Below are 17474 nucleotides of genomic sequence, written 5' to 3' on the forward strand. Positions count from 1 at the left end.
TTTAAGGCGGCATAAAGCTTTATGTTGTTCCTTTTTGAGTACACTAGATTAAAAACTAACGTTTTCAGATGTCTAAAGATGTTTAACCACTAATTAATCAGAATAATGGGTCAAGATTTCAATTCTTGGTTTTGGGACACGTTAGTTGCCGGGGTTGAGCTAATGTCGATAGCATAAGGACTGTACCTTGATGCGGGCGTTTTATTTGTTGCCCATCGTAATAATTGAATGGTTGATGGGGCTTCTTCAAGGGTTTGATTTGCCGTAATGTTAATGATATCATGCATGTGCGGCTTTTCTAAGAAGAAAATGCGTTTAAACACTTTTTAGTTATGCTTTTTTTAAATAGGCCTATATTTTACGACATCATAATCGTAATGAACAATAAAATGAATTTAAACAACTTTATAATACACCTGTTTCGGCTAACATGAATGTTATTCTTCAAACTAGTAATGTTAAACGTGTCTTTTTCGCATTTTCGACTTATAAGCAATACAGTAAATTCCGATAACGTCCATATGCATACAAGCAATGGCGTAGGCGAGGAGGGGTTTAATAGTGATTTAATAATGATACTTTCTTAACCCCTACTGGACATCATGTTTGGTACCTTGCCCCCGGCAACTGGGTGGATTTGGATTACACCCAAGTTTTACTTCATAGTAAATGGCTTCAGTTTTAATTATTGGAGTTGGTAGCAACATTGATAGAGTTGAAATCACATTAATTAGTATAAAATTTACCATTACTAACAATAGGCCCTACTTAATTGTTTAATGTTGCTGGATATTAAGCCTGGTAGGTATTTATGTTTATTAATTTGTACAGAAACAAAAAAAGGATTCCCAAACAAAGTTTTATTTTTCAGAAATAAAGAAAATTATACAAATCAATAAAGAACAGTTTTCAAAAGAATTTGTATAAAAGTAATTATTATAAAATAAGAATATAGCCTACCAAATATTGGGTACCAAACTAGCGTTAGGGAAAGTAAAGGCGGCTGGGCATAGTGCTGGCCACACTATCTCTTCATATGCCGAGGTCACAGAAACAAGTGAACTCTACTTCACTTGCCCCATAGACCGTCAGGTTTAAAAAGGGAACTTTACTTTCATCCTATGGATCTTTTATTTATTTATCTCATCAAACCGATTAAATAAATAATAAATTTAAGCCAACTTATTAGAATCCTGAATACAATTTTTGTTTGCTACTCAAGTTTTTATTAATTGAATATATTTTGTTTTTTATTGATTTTTTTTTTAAATATGTTAATTTAGGGCCTACTTTTTAGAGTAATATTATAGCCAGGATACAAATAAAGAAATTAAATCCGAATCGATAAGGCCCTAATTTGAACTAAATTTTATCCTTATGACTTGACCTAGACATCTGGGAATCTTACAAAACAAAAGATTGAAAAAAAAACAAATCCCAGACTACACTAATCCACTTGTTTTTAAAAATGGCTAAGATAATTGCTATTTCAGAATTAAAATCAAACTTGTACTTGGGTCAAGACGTGATGGCTATGCAATGTAGACCAATGGCGCAGAGTGAAGATAACCGTCTATAAAATATCCCTAGAATTTCATTAGTGATTTTTTAAATTCCAATATTAACTATATATTCTACTAACTGAAAATAAATATAAAATGTGTTTACCATTTTCCGAAACTTTTCATTTTGCTTTAAATTTTTCCTTATAAAAAATTAATTTGTAACCAATACATGCTTTAGATTCAGTTTATTTTATAGTTAAACCTCTAGGTCCTAACTTATTATATTTTTAATACTTATATTAATCCTTGTAGTTCTTGTCCGCACCGATTTTTTAATGAGTTTTTAAAGACTTCGACAAACATTTTCATGTCAGTCATCTTGTTTTCCTATGGGGTTATCCATAATCGCTTTTTTGACGATTTTTACCTCCTCTCCGTCACACATCGTCACAAAAAGCCAGACCCCCCCACTAAAATGACGTGACACCTGAGCCTACCCCCCCCCCCCTCTTCAAAATTGCAGTTGAATTTTTCTTAAAATACGATACTTTTTTCCAAAATAATCCATGCATTTTTCACTTGCTATTCCCTATTAATTTTTTTATCGAGTTCATAACGACATTTTTTAGAATATAAAAAAATATTTCTTCTCCTAATACAACTATTATATAAATATATATATATATATATATATATATATATATATATATATATATATAATATATATATATATATATATATATATATATATATATATATATATATATATATATATATATATATATATATATATATATATATATATATATATATGTATATATATATATATATATATATATATATATATGAATTATAAATTATGTAAGAGTGGAAAGCATGTAGTCTTGTCTAACTAACTAGCTCATTTAGTTTTGGGATAAAATACACAAAAATAAATTTGTCATGATATATTTGAATTATTTTTTTATATTATTCGAACCAATTAAAAAACAAAGTGTTAGATGAATTCTATTTATATTTTACTAATAATAAACTGGATACGTAGGTCAAGACCCTATGGCATTGCACTGTTAGATAAACATTTTTTTTTAAAATTTAACATAATTAGATGTTTAAATAATTTTTACAAATAATTTTCATAAAATAAACAATAGTTAAAAATCGAGTCTTAATAATAATAAAATTTAGTTGAAGAGTTGTACATAAGATATTATCATTATAAACTGTAAACGTTTTTGATAAACTTCCTTTTTTAAAAATATTGTTTAGAGTTGCTTAAAATACCAATAAAGTAATAGACCAAGAAAGACTACATTCTAAATCAAGATTTCTAGGTTAGATCTAGACATAATATAGTCCAATAGGTTTACTTTGAACCATTAGAATGTTTAATGTCCTAATCCTTGCTACTAAAATCTAAATCTAGACCAGACACTAGAAGATGTAACTAAAGTTGTTACACATGATTTGGATAATAGAAGCATAACAAACCTGCTTCAGTGATACTGATATGTTGTAAGAGTCTAAGAGCCAAACACATTACAGTAAATCTGGTCTTCATTGATTGCAATTTTGCCATTTCAATTTCTCTCACATCGCTGCAATGCGATCAGTGCTAGTTCAGATCGATGCAAAGAAATATTTGCACCATTGAACGCACAAAATGCGTTTGTAATGCGCTATAAATCTAGTTTTGTTCATTGCAATATAGTCACTAATATTTCCTTTCGGATATACGGTGAAGGCCTATAGACTTATTATTGTAATCGTGCTAAAAAATCGAAATTTTGAAAAAAAAAACCAACTCAAACAACAAACGTTTTAATATCAAGCATAACAATAATAATTATAACAAAATAAATAAACGATTTTCATAAAATATATTATGTTATGTATTGAACACGTGTACTAAAATTTAAGAAGATATTAACGCTTTTCTTTATGAATATTTTAAATATTAATGAAATAATACTTAAATAAAAGCTTGTAAAAATCTCTACGTTTAACAATTCCTGAGTCGGAAAAACTCAACTACTTAAAGGATACGTGTTGTATACAATTTTATCAATTGTTTCATAAATTAAGATTAAATAACAGACTGTTATTACTATTTTAAGAACTAAATGAGGTTCACCCTCCTCCCCCCCCCCTGTGGCCAAAGCCCCTTTGGTCAAAACGAGTTACAAAATTTGAATACAATAACACATTTTATCTTACCTAAGTAAAGTTTGTAAAAACTGTGAAAACAAATTTATTTTACTTCAATTTCATAGGGGAGTGTACTGTTAAATTATGTTTCTAAAATTGCGTACATTATAGTTACCCTTTAATGCAGTTCAGTATTTTGAAAGAGGCCATGCCAAGTCTTATATTCCTACTACGAACATCAGCTTGTCTAATCTTTTTTCGTCCTACAAGCCCTTGCTTGCCTAGACTTATAATCGTCCTAAGGCTTTTTTTTTCTCCTAAATACCCAACAGTCTTATATAGTGTGCGTGATCACACACACACCGCACACAAAACCATTGGTACACGTCACATAACCATCAATATACAAACAGCATACGGCGCATACATTTTTCCAAAACTCGAAAAACTTTTTTTTATAATTTTATTTTCAATGATAAAACTTCTTAAAATGAAATAGACGATAAAAAAGAAGAAAGATACAATAATATCCGATCAACCGACAGACGGTTGAAGAAATAGAGAAAATAAATGGAAACAACAACGAATAGAGCGCGGTTAGAAAGATGCTCAGCGCAGAGAATTCAATGCATACAATTTATATACACAATACATGTAGAGTAGGCTTAAGAAGGTTACTTTGAATTATAATCGAATAGACGAATTAACACAATTTAACAATTATATTAAATAAGCATTAAAAAACAAAACCAAGTAGTTATATGTATAATTTTAATATGCCTGTTGCATATAGATCAATTAGAGTTTAGAGAAAAAAATGCTTTAAAGCGTTATTTTCATGTGAAAAAAAGAATCTATTTATATGTTAAATTAAATGAAGCTGTTATATAATGATGAAAATGAAAAGAAATATGAAAACACCCGTGGTCTTGTGGTGAACTTTAAAAAATAGCAGCAAAAGCTTAAAAAACACGAGAACAAATATAAATTTCCAGGTAAAATGAGTTTCACATGTAAAATAGAATGTTACATATAAAAAAAGTGTGCTACATGTAAAAATGTTAGTTACAGGAAACTCAAGTGCGTGTACCCAGCGGAGTTTTGATGACGGAGCGTGCGTGATTTTAGGTCAATAAACGGTTGCAACAATACGCGACAAACGACAAACAGATAACTAGCCTTAGACGAATGAGTTAGTTCAGTTGTCGAATAGATTACTGAGGAAGTGTGTGATTTAGCCGGATATGGAGGGTGGTGGTTGACTTAGATCTGAAAGTAATGATAGGCTGTAAAGCCAAAATTTAAGTATATCTTCACGGGGTTGTACAAGTTATCAATTGTACTCAGGTATATGATATCAAAATGTAATATGTCTCCAATCCATTCAGAAATCTGTCACCGTAATAAAAAAAAAAGATCACAAACAAGTAATCATTTTATATTTAAAGTAGAAACTAGAAAGTCAAAATGAGTATGCATGTTAGACTATGTTGAAAAATTGGGAGGAAATAAAGGTCTACATTGTAACTACAGTTTCTTAAAATTAATAAAAGGACAGCGTGCAATGAGGTTTTGTGGTAGTGGGTAAGTGTGGTGTCACATGGTGGTGATGTTAAAGGGTAAATCTTGTGGTGGTCGGTAGGTGTTGGTGGTAAAGGGTAAATGTTGTGGTGTTAAATGGTGTTGGTGTTAAAGGGTAAATCTTGTGGTGGTCGGTAGGTGGTGGTGGTAAAGGGTAAATGCTGTGGTGTTACATGGTGTTGGTGGTAAAGGGTAAATGTTGTGGTGTTAAATGGTGTTGGTGTTAAAGGGTAAATCTTGTGGTGGTCGGTAGGTGGTGGTGGTAAAGGGTAAATGCTGTGGTGTTACATGGTGTTGGTGTTAAAGGGTAAATCTCGTGGTTGTCGGTAGGTGTTGGTGGTAAAGGGTAAATGTTGTGGTGGTCGGTAGGTGTTGGTGGTAAAGGGTAAATGTTGCGGTAGTCGGTAGGTTGTAATTTACAGCTAATCAAACAGTGTGACGGATTGTAGCACTAGCTGTAGCCCTGACTAATTGTAGCCGTGGATAAATGTAGTGATATGGATAAATGTAGTGATATGGATAAATGTAGTGATATGGATAAATGTAGTGATACGGATCAATGTAGTGATATGGATAAATGTAGTGATATGGATAAATGTAGTGATATGGATAAATGTAGTGATATGGATAAATGTAGTGATATGGATAAATGTAGTGATATGGATAAATGTAGTGATACGGATCAATGTAGTGATATGGATAAATGTAGTGATATGGATAAATGTAGTGATATGGATAAATGTAGTGATATCGAACTGTAAAGAAGGCTAGCTCTAGCAGTGACTAACGACGACTAATTGTGGGCGTGACTAGCTAAAACAGTGACTAGCTGTTCCAGTGACTAGTTGTGACAGGCACTAGTTGCTGGACTGACTAGATACGACTGACTAACTACAACACTGACTAACTATAACTGCTATAACATTGACGGCTATATACCATAACAACGACTAATAGACGCGACCTGAGGATTCAGGACAACAACATTTCACTGCGGATTATTTTTTTGACATGAAGGCTACATCTGTGGTTATTAGGTCTTTAATTAATTATTTTATTCTAATCCTGCCAAAAAATTTTCTAATTCTTTTAATTTGGAGTTGGGTTTAAACTAACACTTATTGAGAATCGTACTATTTAAGATCAATACAACTATTTTAAGCATATAACAGAAACGGCGAGTTAACATGCGAATGACAAATGAAACTAAATCTCTTTGGTTACATCCTGAAAGGAAACATAAGACAACAAACAAACAAACAAACAAACAAATAACACAGCCATTATAAAAATAGTAGAAAGATTTTTATAAAGCAATATCGAGTATTGTTTGTGTGGCCAGAGTGAATAACAATCACACCAACCTTCAAAGCAGAACAAAAATAAAAATAGTTACGTAAAATTTACCGGGATTGTTCTTACTGTTGTATCTTCATAATGCCAATCATTTACGTATTTCTATCGAATTCCTTTTAAAAAGTTTTTGGAATTCCGCTGATCTGCCCAATTGACTTCGAAAAAAAATGTCTTCTAAAAATAGCTGAGCGTACCACGCTTTTAGGAGTGGATGAACTCAATAGTGAAGATTTGTAAGTCTGCTTTATGTGGGATTGCTAAATCAAAAAGTACTACATTATCGTCTGCTGTGATTATTTTTAAAAAGTTACTTATTACCCGGTGAAGGGATATCAAAAGAAACACTACCAGCAAATGTCCTTACGAACTACCGGTGAAGGGATATCAAAAGAAACACTAACAGCAAATGTCCTTACGAACTACCGGTGAAGGGATATCAAAAGAAACACTACCAGCAAATGTCCTTACGAACTACTAATATTGCACATCAAAATGGCGCCTAGATCTCGCGATCACGTGGTACAAACTCGTATACTCATACGTCACAGGATGGGGAGGGGCCGACAAGATGGGAGAAAGAAAAGTTGTACACAATACGTTACTTGACAGATGGTAGAGAAATTAAAAAATGATGATCATGTCACATTACTTGACAGAGATGGTAGAGAAATTTAAAAAAAAAATGTTTCATTACTTGATAGAAATAGTAGAAAAGAAAAAAAAAAGATGGTTATGTTACATTCCTTGACAGAGATGGTAGGGAAAAAAAAGAAAAAAAGATGGTCATGATGCATTACTTGACAGAGGTGGTAGGGAAAAAAGATGGTCATGTCGCGGAGTTACACATCTGCAGTGAAAGAGAAGCAATTGGACATCAAATTTCTTTTACATTCATTTTGTACATCACACTTACACATGCAGTGCTTACACAAATATTACATTTGGAAAAAAAATTGCCACAGATGGAGATAAAATGTATCATTTATAATTCGTTTCTTTAAAAAAACCTAATTGAAAATTGAAAATAATTAGAAATAATGCAATTTTTGACATGAGATTTTGTATAAATCTTACAAGTGTAAAAATGAAAAAGTTTAAATGCGGTTATCTTAACGATACACCGCGGTTATGAAATCTTCACACGGTACACTTGTCCACATCACCAACCAAAGCGAAGCCACAAAGCCAACTCATCGTTACGATAACGACAACGTCGAGAATAACAGCTCCGGTTGTTGATGATAGGTCGTCTACTCTTTTGATGCTCCACCGTTGTTGGGCCCCGCCCCTTCTCCCGATTCCCCACCCTCGGGCTCGTCCCCCGGACCCTGGGATGCCTTGGCGAAGGAGACAAGCACCATGGAGAGTTCGTCCTTGTCGATGCGACCGTCGTGGTTGAGGTCACACTCTCTCAGCAGGATGTCCTTGAACTCTTCAATGTCGTCTGCGTCGTAGTCCTACAGACACATAAAGTAAGGTTAAGCCAATGACACGTCGTAGTCCTACAGACACAGATAGTAAAGTAAACCAATGACACGTCGTAGTCCTACAGACACAGATGGTAAAGTTAAGCCAATGACACGTCGTAGTCCTACAGACACAGATGGTAAAGTTAAACCAATGACACGTCGTAGTCCTACAGACACAGATGGTAAAGTTAAACCAATGACACGTCGTAGTCCTACAGACACAGATGGTAAAGTTAAGCCAGTGACACGTCGTAGTCCTACAGACACAGATGGTAAAGTTAAGCCAATGACACGAACTATAAATTTAGATTTTTAAAATTATGACAATTACTAATGACATTCTGTACATATAACCAAATTAAACGTGGTTAATGACATTTAAAATGAAAATGACGTTTGTTTTAGCTCATAAACTACATAATAAACTAATGTCGTCGAGTGTACAATGTAAGTGATCCCAGAGTGCAGTGTTCAGTCAATGTGCCTGATACCAATGTCCATAAAGTGGGCCATGTGACCTGACATTGTGTGAAAACAAAACTTGTAGTCGCCACTTCAAGGAAGTAGGAATTTCACATGCTCAGACGCTGAAGACTATTCAAGTCAAATAACAGCAGAACAGAGTTTTTTAATCTTTATAAAAAAATGCTTTATATTTACCGTCTGTATAAGGTACTTGACATATTCACAAGACACACATTGTGAAGCTGACGTGATCACGTAATCACGTAATCACGGACCAAGACATAACCCTGACGTGATCACGGACCAAGACATAACCCTGACGTGATCACGTGATCACGGACCAAGACATAACACTGACGTGATCACAGACCAAGACATCACCCTGACGTGATCACGGACCAAGACATAGCCCTGACGTGATCACGTGATCACGGACCAAGACATAACACTGACGTGATCACACACCAAGACATCGCCCTGACGTGATCACGGACCAAGACATAGCCCTGACGTGATCACGTAATCACGGACCAAGACATAACCCTGACGTGATCACGTGATCACGGACCAAGACATAGCCCTGACGTGATCACGGACAAAGATACAGCCCTGACGTGATCACCAAGACATAGCCTTGACGTGATCACTGACCAAGACATAGCCCTGACGTGATCACGGACAAAGACATAGCCCTGACGTGATCACTGACCAAGACATAGCCCTGACGTGATCACGGACCAAGACATAGCCCTGACGTGATCACGGACCAAGACACACCCCTGACAGGATCACGTGATCACTGACTAAGACATAGCCCTGACGTGATCACGGACCAAGACATAGCCCTGACGTGATCACGGACCAAGACATAGCCCTGACGTGATCACGGACCAAGACATAGCCCTGACGTGATCACGGACCATGACATAGCCCTGACCTGATCACGGACCAAGACACACCCCTGACAGGATCACATGATCACGGACCAAGACATAGCCCTGACGTGATCACGGACCAAGACATAGCCCTGACGTGATCACGGACCAAGACATAGCCCTGACGTGATCACGGACCAAGACACACCCCTGACAGGATCACGTGATCACGGACCAAGACATAGCCCTGACGTGATCACGGACCAAGACATAGCCCTGACGTGATCACGGACCAAGACATAGCCCTAACGTGATCACGGACCACGACATAGCCCTGACGTGATCACGGACCAAGACATAACCCTGACGTCATCACGGACCAAGATATAGCCCTGACGTGATCACGGACCAAGACATAGCCCTGACGTGATCACGGACCAAGACATAACCCTGACGTCATCACGGACCAAGATATAGCCCTGACGTGATCACGGACCAAGATATAGCCCTGACGTGATCACGTGATCACGGACCAAGACATAGCCCTACCTCTTGAACCAGCTCCATCAGGTCTTTGAGAAAACCATGCAGTTCTTCGTCCTCGATGCTTTTGTTGCCATCCTGCAAGTTAAACAACATCAGTTACTTCCCCTGCTACGGTTATTTCCCTTCAACAGTTATTTATCGTGTTTTATCTACTTTCCCCTATTTCAATTATTTTTAAGTTCCCCCCCCCCCTATCGTTTAGTCTTGGGCCGAAAACTAAGAAAATTAAAAAAAATTACTAGTGAGAGTCGTGTTATATTAGAAATAATGCATATAATTATCATTAACGTTAGAAGTATAAGTTAACCTACTATCAGTATATAAGCTACCAATAATTCAATACAACCAGTGCCGAAATCCTAGATGACTTGTTGAGTAAAGTAGAATTACATTTTACTGTTAACGCTGTTACGTCTTTAATAACTACTCAAATAAAAACTATACCTGAAATAATGTACTGTATTGATGCACTATGACTTTTAAACAAACTAGCTTCATTGATCTATACCCAGATAATAGGTCTATCTGTATCAGATATCAGAGATCCAGTATAACACAAAACGTGTATAAGTGAATGGGATAAACCAGCTAGTCTCGGCGTCATCAAAGCTATCCCTATAGAATGGGATAAACAAGCTAGTCTCGGCGTCATCAAACCTATCCCTATAGAATGGGATAAACCAGCTAGTTTTGGCGTCATCAAACCTATCCCTATAGAATGGGATAAACCAGCTAGTTTTGGCGTCATCAAACCTATCCCTATAGAATGGGATAAACCAGCTAGTATCGGCGTCATCAAATCTATCCGTATAGAATGGGATAAACCAGCTAGTATCGGCGTCATCAAATCTATCCGTATAGAATGGGATAAACCAGCTAGTCTCGGCGTCATCAAACCTATCCCTATAGAATGGGATAAACCAGCTAGTTTTGGCGTCATCAAACGTATCCGTATAGAATGGGATAAACCAGCTAGTTTTGGCGTCATCAAACCTATCCCTATAGAATGGGATAAACTAGCTAGTCTCGGCGTCATCAAACCTATACCTATAGAATGGGATAAACTAGCTAGTCTCGGCGTCATCAAACCTATACCTATAGAATGGGATAAACTAGCTAGTACCCAGGCGTCATCAAACATATCCCTATAGAATGGGATAAACCAGCTAGTCTCGGCGTCATCAAACCTATCCCTATAGAATGGGATAAACCAGCTAGTACCCAGGCGTCATCAAACCTATCCCTATAGAATGGGATAGCTAGTCTCGGCGTCATCAAACCTATCCCTATAGAATGGGATAAACCAGCTAGTCTCGGCGTCATCAAACCTATCCCTATAGAATGGGATAAACCAGCTAGTACCTAGGCGTCATCAAACCTATCCCTATAGAATGGGATAGCTAGTCTCGGCGTCATCAAACCTATCCCTATAGAATGGGATAAACCAGCTAGTCTTGGCGTCATCAAACCTATCCCTATAGAATGGGATAGCTAGTCTCGGCGTCATCAAACCTATCCCTATAGAATGGGATAAACCAGCTAGTCTTGGCGTCATCAAACCTATCCCTATAGAATGGGATAGCTAGTCTCGGCGTCATCAAACCTATCCCTATAGAATGGGATAAACCAGCTAGTCTCGGCCTCACCTATCCAATCGATCGCTTTGTTTTTGTTTGCGCTACTTCAGAGGACGACGGAAACTTGAGAGCAACTCTCGACAGCTGGAACCACTGTGGAACTCTGGGTAATGTTGATTCGACCAATGGAAATCAATGACCCAGGGTCACGCTGAAGCCTCCCGGAGAGCCTCCAATGACGTCAATTACGTTTTGACGTCCAAAACGTCTTTAATGGCAGCGGCTGATTTTACTCTTGACAGACTTAACTCCCTTTTATATTAATACTTTTCAAATCCGCTATCTTCTGGCTAAAATCACGTGAACGTCTTGATTTTAAAATCCGTAAGCCTCCCATCTTTTATGTATATATACCACTATAGATGAAAATAATTGTCTTTAATCACCCTTTTTTTAATTACGTGACAATATGAAGTGACAATATGACGTGACAAAATGACGTGGCACTAACGTGACCATCTGACTTGACAATATGACGTGACAATATGACGTGACAATATGACGTGACAATATGACATGACAATATGACGTGACAATATGACGTGGCACTAACGTGACCATCTGCCGTGACCACCTGACTTGGCACCGACTTGACCATCTGACATGAAACTTACCCTGTCATAGAGATTAAAGACACGACTGATGTCTTCTGGGGTCAACTGTTTGGCGCCCTGAAACACACAAAAATAAAAACTTTAGTTATCAGATGATAAGCTCCAAGCACCATCCTTCTTCTATGTAACATCACGTAATTCTATCATGCAAAATGTTTCGTGAATCATAGTCTGATTCCAATCTAACACACACATATCTTACATCCTACAAAATTAATTATAAAGAAATTATTCTTAATTTAAAATGCAATTAAGGAAATTAAACACTTAGAAATTTGTAATGAAAAAAAATATAAAAAGAATAAGAAAATATATTTTATAATATACTACAAAATAAAAAGAATATTTATATTCAGAAAAGACATGTGACGTAGAATGTATAATGCATAAGAAAAGCATGTACACAATAAGCGAGCTGAGCGTATGTTAACACAGCAACCGTGAGAATAATATTAGAAGCATTGCACGTATAACATACAGCTGAAGCATTGCACATAGTACATACAGCTGAAGCCTTGCACGTAGAACATACAGCTGATGTATTGCATGTAGAACATACAGCTGATGTATTGCAGGTAGACCATACAGTTGCATCATTGCACGTAGAACATACATCTGAAGAATTGCACATAGTACATACAGCTGAAGTATTGCAGGTAGAACATACAGCTGATGTATTGCAGGAAGAACATACAACTGAAGTATTGCAAGTAGAACATACAGCTGATGTATTGCAGGAAGAACATACAACTGAAGTATTGCAAGTAGAACATACAGCTGATGTATTGCAGGAAGAACATACAACTGAAGTATTGCAAGTAGAACATACAGCTGATGTATTGCAGGAAGAACATACAACTGAAGTATTGCAAGTAGAACATACGGTTGCAGCGTTGCAGGTTGAAACCAAAAGCTCAAATAACTCAGCGTCATTGGCAGACCCCAGACCTCTTACACTGTTCCAATACATGGCATAAAAGCTAGGTGGGAGTGGTTGGTTTACGTTCAGTGGTTCTAACCTTTTTGAAGGTACCGAACCCCACAAGTTTCAAATGCGCATTCACCGAACCCTTTTTAATTGACTATCGTCCGCACTGACAGAATACGAATCGTATGAGTCGGGTGTGTCTTGACTGCAGTCGAACCCTTGACTCACCAAACCCTTGGGGTTTGATCGAACCCTGATTAAGAACCGCTGCTTTAGTTATTCAGTTTAGCACTTCTCACTTTAACCAGCAACATTAAAAAGTGTCCAAATACCTAAAGTTATAGATTGGAAACGCCCGAATCAAAATTGTGTGAACTTTCTGTAACAATTGCCAATAGTTTCACTAAGTTTTTCAGCAACCACGACCAACACTGTTTTCTGATTTGGTCAGATTCTCAAGGGTTTTATGTTGACTCATCTTTTGAGCCAAAAAACACGCAATAAAAGCATATTAGTAAGGTCGTTTGATTCGATGAATCCCTCTAGCTTCAAATATTTAATTTAGAGTTCAGCCAATTGAGACAGAAAAACAATACACTTGACAAAACAGTTATATGAAATTACTTAAACTTCAGGGCTTAAGCGAAGTGGGTCGGTAAAACTCTTGGTTGCTAAACCGAAAAAATCCGCAGTTCGAACCCCGGGCAGATGAGGCTCGGTAGCAGAACACAAGTACCCATCTAGGCAGAGTTTCTTCCCCAAAAATATTTTACCGCCCCCCCCCCCCCGAACGAAATGAAATTTATATAATTTATATAGAAAATATATACTTTTAACAGTGTCCGCCCCCCCGAAGAAAGTCTACCGCCCTCCCGAAAATTTCAAGTGCCCCCCCCCCCCCCGGAGAAAAAAGTCTGGAAGAAACACTGCATCTAGGGGAGAAAACTCCAATATCAACATCTGTTGCCTTGTAGTTTGACAAAGGCTATGGAAGAGATTCTATAAATAAAATCTGAGTGAAATCTAAGTCAATAGCCTATAAGGTGTATAACAAACTGACAAGAAATACTTTATTGTGTTGAAGGAAATTCCTTCCAACATTACAATTAAGAACAAAGAAGAAGAAGAAACTTCAACTACTATACGTAATAGAAAATAAAAATGTATCATGCTGAGTCTTTTCTTTCTTAGTTTTGTATATTTTGGAGACCCACAGAAAGCTTATCTCTGTCATCTTCTGGGTGTTCAGACTTAGCTAGAAAACATGTGGTCCATAGCGTATGCGTATTTAATTTTTTATTTTATTTTTGCACTCCAAATTTAGACTTTGGCCTATGAGCTTTAAACTCTAAAATCCGTATCGAGGCTGATTGAGTTCATCTTATAAAAATATATTGATCTCAAAACGGATGGAGATGAAAGGTAAGCTATTGATTCTTGCATGTCTGACCACCTTTAATCAACTGGCATCGTTATTACTCGAGCTTCACCCATCATGCACTTCTGGAGCCTTCAAGCTTAGAAGCCGCAAAAAAAACATTAAAGGGAGATAATCTACATTTAATAAGCAGTAAGGTTCTCTCCCTTAATATTTCAGCTGAGTTTTGAGAGATCAGACAGAAGAAACGCATTAGATAACTCTTATGGGGGAATATTTCGTGTAGCATTTCGTGAGTTCAATGCTACAGTAATAAATACCGGTAGTATTTTCTTATGTGTTAAAAAAGACAACAATAATGTCAAGTATACAAAGATTGATCAACACAATGGGGATGGCATGGTCGGGTGGAGGAGCGGATTATTGGCTACTCGAAACGTACATTGTTCGGACACCTATGTAGATGAGGCTCTTCGGACTGGTGACAACTGCTCACCTTTGGACTGGTGACAACTGCTCACCTTTGGACTGGTGACAACGGCTCACCTTTGGACTGGTGACAACTGCTCACCTCCAGACTGGTGACAACTGTTCACCTTTGTACTGGTGACAACTGCTCACCTTCAGACTGGTGACAACTGCTCACCTTTGGACTGGTGACAACTGCTCACCTTCAGACGGGTGACAACTGCTCACCTTCTGACTGGTGACAACTGCTCACCTTTAGACTGGTGACAACTGCTCACCTTCTGACTGGTGACAACTGCTCACCTTCTGACTGGTGACAACTGCTCACCTTTGTACTGGTGACAACTGCTCACCTTTGGAATGGTGACAACTGCTCACCTTCTGACTGGTGACAACTGCTCACCTTTAGACTGGTGACAACTGCTCACCTTCTGACTGGTGACAACTGCTCACCTTCTGACTGGTGACAACTGCTCACCTTTGTACTGGTGACAACTGCTCACCTTTGGAATGGTGACAACTGCTCACCTTCAGACTGGTGATAAATGCTCACCTTCTGACTGGTGAAAACTGCTCACCTTCTGACTGGTGACAACTGCTCACCTTTGTACTGGTGACAACTGCTCACCTTTGGACTGGTGACAACTGCTCACCTTCAGACTGGTGATAAATGCTCACCTTTGGACTGGTGACAACTGCTCACCTTCAGACTGGTGACAACTGCTCACCTTTGGACTGGTGACAACTGCTCACATTGACATAAATCTTTAAAATCATACAAGCCTTATCTTGCAGATTGTTCTTGGTTGGACAAAGGTCATGGAAGCATACCCAGAAAGAAAAGCAGGCTGAAGTCGGAGTCAACGGGTCCTATGACGCAAAACATGTTGACACACTTAAAACTTTATGTAGGTTGATATCCCCTTCAATATTACCATCAAGAACAAACAAGAAGAAAAGACAACTACGAAAAGTGGACTGAGCGGGGATGGGAGGAGGATTGGGGGTAGGGGGGATGGGGGTAACGGAGGCAACTGGACACTTGTGGTCCCCCAACGGTCAGCCAGACTGGGGGGTGGGGGGGGGGGGGTGGGGAGGGGGAATTAAAATGCCGCCACTAGTCATTGGAGTTAGTATCTCATTCTCTATTGGATTTCTGTTCATAGAACGTGTCTAGCACGTTTTTTTTTGTCGAGGAGAGAAAAGGATTCACACGAGGTACTTTTAATCTTAGAGATCGTTCAGGTTGTGACTGCTCGGTTTTCCAACAAAAGGAAGTAGCTCATTATCCGAATACATACTTTACTTTGGCCGATAGCTAATTATCCGAAAACATACTTTACTTTGGCCGATAGCTAATTATCCGAATACATACTTTACTTTGGCCGATAGCTAATTATCCGAAAACATACTTTACTTTGGCCGATAGCTCATTATCCGAATACATACTTTACTTTGGCCGATAGCTAATTATCCGAATACATACTTTACTTTGGCCGATAGCTAATTATCCGAATAAATACTTTACTTTGGCTGATAGCTAATTATCCGAAAACATACTTTACTATGGCCGATAGCTAATTATCCGAAAACATACTTTACTTTGGCCGATAGCTAATTATCCGAATACATACTTTACTTTGGCCGAAAGCTAATAATCCGAAAACATACTTTACTTTGGCCGATAGCTAATTATCCGAATACATACTTTACTTTGGCTGATAGCTAATTATCCGAATACATACTTTACTTTGGCCGATAGCTAATTATCCGAATACATACGTTACTGTGGCCGAAAGCTAATTATCTGAATACATACTTTACTTTGGCTGATAGCTAATTATCCGAATACATACTTTACTTTGGCTAATAGCTAATTTTCCGAAAACAGACTTTACCTTGGCAGATAGCTAATTATCCGAGTGGTTGATAACTGATGTATTAGAGTTTTAAAAAAATGCTTCTACTTTAGCGGTTTCCAAAAAAATCAACTTTTAGATTTAAGGTTTTAAAAACATCAGTACTAGTCGCTAAAACATGCAATAAAAATTTTTTTAAGTGTGTGATCTTTGACTGGAAAACTTGGGACAAACTCGGGCACCTTATGGGATGAGAACCGTCCAAATTAAAACACTAATTTAAAATCAATCAAGTAAAAATAAACTATACCAGTCTACACTGGCGAGTACCACCTGATTAGGTGAGACAAAAGTAGAATATATAAAAATTATGAATAATAAAAGAAAATAAATGAATTTATAAGATATAAAGAAATGAATGTAAAAATTATACAAGAAAACATTCACAATTTTTTATATTTACAAAAAATAATATTACTAGAACATATTTTAAATTATAAATTATAAAAAAAAATTGAAGAAAGTATTTAAATGTTTAACAATAAAAGAAATATGTTTAAACATTACAAATAGATTGCAAATACTGACAAAGACCAAAGAATGATTGAGATGATCATATACCATTTAGAAGGCATTGAATATAAG

At 36.9% G+C, this 17474-nt stretch overlaps 1 protein-coding gene across 4 annotated transcripts in view; it reads right to left on the bottom strand.

Moving 5' to 3' along the window:
* Positions 1-4136: 4136 nt before the first annotated feature.
* Positions 4137-17474, bottom strand: part of LOC131937516 (calbindin-32) — a 188162-nt gene continuing 174824 nt past the window's right edge. For all 4 annotated transcript variants that reach the window (XM_059295010.1, XM_059295009.1, XM_059295007.1 and 1 more), the window contains 3 exons: positions 12197-12253; positions 9949-10020; positions 4137-8047 (listed from right to left, as the gene is read on the bottom strand). In XM_059295010.1, the coding sequence (XP_059150993.1) occupies positions 7841-8047; positions 9949-10020; positions 12197-12253 (336 nt within the window). In that variant the 3' untranslated portion in view covers positions 4137-7840. The remainder of the gene's footprint in view (positions 8048-9948; positions 10021-12196; positions 12254-17474) is intronic.

Source organism: Physella acuta, unplaced genomic scaffold, assembly GCF_028476545.2.
Source record: "Physella acuta isolate Inbredline_101_S28 unplaced genomic scaffold, ASM2847654v3 ptg000212l, whole genome shotgun sequence".
Taxonomy (NCBI): Eukaryota; Metazoa; Mollusca; class Gastropoda; family Physidae; genus Physella; species Physella acuta.